Below are 6,000 nucleotides of genomic sequence, written 5' to 3'. Positions count from 1 at the left end.
CTCCGACAGCTCAGACCTGTGTCACTCTGGCCAGGGCATAATTCGTTCTGCGATCACGTCGTGTTTGTGGTGGTTATTCGGTGGCTGCACAGCTGAGCCACATTTGTTTTTTTAATAATTTATTTTATTTTATATATATTTATTATCTAGGTTTATTTTATGCATTAAGGACGGACGTGACAGCTGATGGAGGAAAGTCCCAGAAAAGACTGGACACGCGTCGACACTCAAACAGAAATAAAGCCACGTCGTCCAGATTCCCTGGCTTACAGCGCCCTCCAGTGGCCGATCTGAGAAATGAATTATCCAGCGAGCCACAGAATTGATCATAAATTACCAAGTAGAGCCGATTAATGAGATTATATGAGTCAGATTAGTAATTATATGGAACTTCTGTGAAAATCTAAATTGTGTAATCCTTCAGTCCTGTAATGTTTTTGTGGTATTGCTATAAAACACAGCACAACACACAAACAAAGACACAACATACACAACAGAGACACAAAGACACAGTAGCCAGCTGCATGTTTGACGTGGTTTATTTTTCGTGTCCGAAACTCAACCAGAAACAACCACCCACATCCGCATGGGGGGGGGGGGGGGGGGTTCCACAAAAATAAAATTAAAATTAAATACAACTAAAAATTGTAAAAACACTTTTCTCCAAATAGCTTTTTTATAAAAACTTAAAAATGTCACCCAACAACGTATCTTTCTGGAACCGGGGTGCTGAGAAGGTAAATGCTCTGAAGTGCATGCTTCGAAGGTCACCTCGCTTAAGCAAGAGACACGATTTTTTCTTAGGTCAAACTTAAACGCTGCGATGCCCATTTCAAATTAAAAGCCTTTGTAGGAGTCAACTTAAAATGGTCGGGCGAATCCCGTCAGGAGAGAATGCAGCAGCCAACCAAGACTTTACGCTTTGCGTCTTTATCAACGACTTTAAATTAATAAATAAGGGGTCTCGTGGACGCACGAAGAGGTTCGATTAACGTCCGATAAACGTCAGATAAACGTCAGATAAACGGCCGCAGATCGGAGCTAATTTTCAAGACAAACCGAACTCTAAAGTTCTCTCCTGTAAGAACGAAAACAGGTTTATCCTTAAACAAACACATCTGATCACTTTAGCGATTCCAAACTCCAAATCAGGGGGTGGGGTCATTACTTTGTGACATCATGAGTCATGAGCACCGGATGCAAAAAATTGTATTTTTGGGTTGGTTTTTTTTTGGCATTAAAAATAAAAATGACCGAGGGACTCAAACCGGCCTGGGGGAGGAGGTAGTACTGTCTGTACCTGTATCATAGCGCAGAGGGAGGGGGCGCGAGAACCCTACCCACTAGAACCCACCCCCCACCACCCAGTAGGAGTGAACCGAGGATAGAGGGAGGGGTGGAGAAGGAGGAGGTGGAGTAGGGAGGGTGGGGGTCGAAGGAGGGGTGGAGGTAGAGGAAGAAGAGAAGGGAGGGTTGAGGTCGAAGGAGGGGTGGAGGTAGAGGAAGAGGAGGAGAAGGGAGGGTTGAGGTCGAAGGAGGGGTGGAGGTGGAGTAGGGATGGTGGGGGTGACCACCCGTGAATAGAGCATTGAGGAAGAGGAGGAAGAGGAGGAGTAGGAAGAGGTGGGGTAGGGAGGGTTGAGGTCGAGGGAGGGGTGGAGGAAGAGCTGGAGCAGGAGGAGGAGGAGGGAGAGGTGGAGCAGGAGGAGGAGGAGGAGGAGGGAGAGGTGGAGTAGGGAGGACGGGGGTAATCATTGAAGAAGAGGTGGAGGAAGAGGTGGAGTAGGTAGGGTGGGGGTGAGCGTCGAGGAACAGGTAGAGGAAGAGGTGGAGGAGGGAGGTTGGAGGTGGAGGTGGAGGAGGGAGGGTGGGGGTGGAGGGAGGGGTGGAGGTGGAGTAGGGAGGGTGGGGGTGAGCGTTGAGAAAGAGGTGGAGACGCGTTCGTCGTGGTTGCGGGTGCCGTCATGGCGATCAGTTGCCGTTGGCGTCCGGGTTCGGCCACGGCTCGGAGCTCCGTCGATGCCCACCGCCCCCGGCCCCGCCCCCGCCCCCGCTGCTGCCGCCCCCAAGGGTGGGGCGCCACATGCTCCAGGGGTTGTAGGCGGGGCTGAGCTGGCCGGGCGGGGCCGGGACCTGGGGGGAGGCGGGCGAGGGGGGGCAGACGTCCCCCCCAAGCAGGAGGTCGGAGAGGTGGCGGTTGGGGCCGGGTGGCGAGGAGAAGGTGTGGAGGGGGGAGGAGTCAGCGCTGGTGGACCAGATGGAGGGGCTGAAGGAGGGGCTGAAGGGGGGGCTGGTCGACCACAGGCTGCTGCTGCCCAGGATGGACTGGGGGGGGGGCACATCGTTAACAAATTAGTATGACGACATTGCTAACCAATCAGCACAGAGACATCGTTAACAAATTAGCACATAGAGAGCGCTCTCTCCCTGTGTAACACACACACACCCACTCTCTAAACCCCTCCCGCACAGACTAAACCCAGAACACAGAAAGGAGGGGTTCTTAAAGACATTAGGGTGGGGGTTCTTAAAGACATTAGGGTGGGGGTTCTTAAAGACATTAGGGTGGGGGTTCTTAAAGACATTAGGGTGGGGGTTCTTAAAGACATTAGGGTGGGGGTTCTTAAAGACATTAGGGTGGGGGTTCTTAAAGACATTAGGGTGGGGGTTCTTAAAGACAAGAGGATAGGAGGTTCTTAAAGACATTAGGGTGGGGGTTCTTAAAGACATTAGGGTGGGGGTTCTTAAAGACATTAGGGTGGGGGTTCTTAAAGGCATTAGGGTAGGGGTTCTTAAAGACATTAGGGTGGGGGTTCTTAAAGACATTAGGGTGGGGGTTCTTAAAGACATTAGGGTGGGGGTTCTTAAAGACAAGAGGATAGGAGGTTCTTAAAGACATTAGGGTGGGGGTTCTTAAAGACATTAGGGTGGGGGTTCTTAAAGACATTAGGGTGGGGGTTCTTAAAGGCATTAGGGTAGGGGTTCTTAAAGACATTAGGGTGGGGGTTCTTAAAGACATTAGGGTGGGGGTTCTTAAAGACATTAGGGTGGGGGTTCTTAAAGACAAGAGGATAGGAGGTTCTTAAAGACATTAGGGTGGGGGTTCTTAAAGACATTAGGGTGGGGGTTCTTAAAGGCATTAGGGTGGGGGTTCTTAAAGGCATTAGGGTGGGGGTTCTTAAAGACAGGATAGGAGGTTTTTAAAGACATTAGGGTGGGGGTTCTTAAAGAGGGTGGGGGTCTCACGGTGGTGGTGCTCCCGGTGGAGGCGGTGCTGCAGGGCCAGGGCTCCAGGGTCTCGCTGGGCCAGGCTGAGGTGGGGGGTGGGGGGCAGGGCGCCGGGGACGACAGGTGGCCGAAGTCGGACCAGCTGGGCGGGGGCTCCACCACGCTGCGGGCCAACGTCATCCCGCTGAACACTGGGGGGCGGGGGGGCGCAGAAGGTTGCTGGTTGACTAACGAGACCTCCAGGACACTGTATATCATGGTTGTACATATTGTAAGCCTCATAGCATAATTGATATCTTTAGCCTGATAGCATAATTATTTATCCTGATAGCATAATTAGAATAATTTCTTAGCCTCAAAGTATACTTTGTTAGCCCCATAGAATAATTACTAGCATTATCATAATTTCTATCGTTAGCCTCATAGCATGATTAAACACAGATAGCTAGGATAAGGATCATGTTTAACTCGATGGACCAAACTCTATGCAGTTGTTAAAGCGGGGAAAATTATCTGTAAAGTACAAGAAGTCTGAAGTTTGCTATATAACACTTTAAAGATTGGCCGTTTTCCATTGATTAACAAACTGGCTCCTGATAGGCTGAACAGACTCCAGTTTACCTCCTGATAGGTTGAACAGGTTGCTGCTGCCGAAGGCGGAGAAGGTGTTGCTCATACCCGATGTTGCCCGGCCGTTACCGATAGGGCTCAGAGGACCGGGGCTACAGAAGACACAAAGAACGTAAACCAACAACCTTCTGCAATCTGTAACTTTACAGTCAATCTGTAACATTTCAGTCTATCTGTAACTGTAAAGACGTCTGTCTGGGTGTGAGTCCCAACCCAGACAGACATGCAATAGAAATTGCATGCCTTTAGGTCGGGTTGGAGTCCTGACATGGGTAACTTTGAAGGGTTTGAGACCCGAGTTCTTCCTGGGTTAGAGTCCTACAATCCGGGTTGGAGTCCCAGAGAAAGGACCAAGTTCCTTTAGGTCGGGTTGGAGTCCCGACGTGGGTACCAGAGAGACTGTTGATCTGATCTTAAATACATTGCACAAAATGTATTTACTGATTTGCTGATCTATTTTACTAATTTCTTTGCATATATTTTCTTTTACTTATCTATTATTTTATTTTAGTGTGTGACAATGTTTATATGTGAATCACTTTGAGTCTGCCTTGTGCATGAAAAGTGCTATATATAATAAAGTTGCCTTGCCTTGCCTATAGTCCATCTGCAACTGTAAATTAAATTTGCAACTGTAAATTAAATCTGCAATTTAACAGTCAATCTGCAATTTTACAGTTAATCTGTAACATTACAGTCCATCTGCAACTGTAAATTAAATCTGCAACTGTACATTCAATCTGTAACTTTACAGTCCATCTGCAACTGTAAATAAAATCTGCAACTTTACAGTCAGTCTGCAACTTTACAGTCCATCTGCAACTTTACAGTCCATCTGCAACTCTAAATTGAATCTTTACAGTCAGGCTGCAACTTCACAGACAATGCTTGTAAAGTTTCAATCAATTAGAATATACTGTCAACGTCTGCCTCAAATGTCTCGGATCGCAGTTATAAGTATTATATATTTAAAAATAAAAACGTCTACTGATCAAACTGGCACATTAATGAAGTGATTCGTTTCATCTCTGCTTGTAACTTAGTGATGACAGTTAGGTCTTATATCATAGTGATGATAGTGTTGTCATGACGATTCAGAGGTAAGAGGGAGAGAGAGACAGACCTGTCGGAGCAGTCACTGTCCACCGAGGTGGACGGTGCCACGCCCGTCCTGCTCATGGGGCTGCGGCCAGAGCTGCTGCCCCCTGGTGGACAAGGAAGGAAAGACCGCACGTGAACAAGATGCATGCGTGCTTCTGGTTCACACACACACACACACACAGCCGTACCAGCAGATCGATTCATTCTGGAATTCCTCCATTTGATAATTTATTCATTCATTTGATAATTCATTCATTTGGTAATTCATTAATTATTTCGAGAATTCATTCACACACCTAGAGCGAATCACGTTGCGCGCGTTGAGTGACGTCCACGGCTGCGCACAGCGTGATTGGCTAAAACCAAGGGTGGAAGAGGCGCAGCCGACCCAAAAGGTATAGGTGTCGTTTACCTGGGCTTTTGTCATAACCCGCGGCGACGGCGGCGAAGGTGGGGTTCCCGTTCTGCCCCGGCAGGGAGGTCGACTTGATCAGCTTCCCTTTGGGGGCTGGCACGACCTTTGACCCCAGGTCACTTTAAAGAGAGAGAGACAAAGGGGGCGGGGTTAAAGAGACAAAGGGGCGGGGTTAAAGAGAGAGACGCCGTCTACAGCGTGGACACGGATCAGACCCTTCATTTATTAATTCGAGAATTCATTCATTCATTCAGTCCAGAACGCATTCATTAGTTCGAGAATGCTTTCATTCGAGAATGCATCCATTTATCGAGAATGCATTAATTCATTCAGTCGACAATGCATTCATTCATTCAGTCGAGAATGCATTCATTCATTCAGTCGAGAATGCATTCATTCAGTCGAGAATGCATTCATTCATTCGAGAATGCATTCATTCAGTCAAGAATGCATTCATTCATTCGAGAATGCATTAATTCGTTCTAGAATGCATTCATTAATTCGAGAATGAATTAATTCGTTCGAGAATGCATTCATTAATTTGAGAATGCATTCATTCATTCAGTTGAGAATGCATTAATTCATTCCGTCGAGAATGCATTCAGTCGAGAATGCATTCATTCATT

General features: G+C 47.6%; 1 protein-coding gene across 1 annotated transcript in view; it reads right to left on the bottom strand.

The window, feature by feature from the left end:
• Positions 1 to 523: 523 nt before the first annotated feature.
• The window catches only part of LOC307076870 (transmembrane protein 131-like), a 55,688-nt gene continuing 50,211 nt past the window's right edge, over positions 524 to 6,000 (bottom strand). The window contains exons 37-41 of the mRNA XM_079738087.1: positions 5,372 to 5,493; positions 4,982 to 5,063; positions 3,850 to 3,950; positions 3,247 to 3,419; positions 524 to 2,325 (exon numbers count right to left, since the gene is read on the bottom strand). Of these exons, the coding sequence (XP_079594213.1) occupies positions 1,972 to 2,325; positions 3,247 to 3,419; positions 3,850 to 3,950; positions 4,982 to 5,063; positions 5,372 to 5,493 (832 nt within the window). The 3' untranslated portion in view covers positions 524 to 1,971. The remainder of the gene's footprint in view (positions 2,326 to 3,246; positions 3,420 to 3,849; positions 3,951 to 4,981; positions 5,064 to 5,371; positions 5,494 to 6,000) is intronic.

Source organism: Pollachius pollachius, assembly GCF_949987615.1.
Source record: "Pollachius pollachius genome assembly, chromosome: 6".
In the NCBI taxonomy this organism is placed as follows: Eukaryota; Metazoa; Chordata; class Actinopteri; order Gadiformes; family Gadidae; genus Pollachius; species Pollachius pollachius.
Note: the sequence above shows the minus strand (reverse complement) of the source record. Positions and strands in the feature narration are given on the sequence as shown.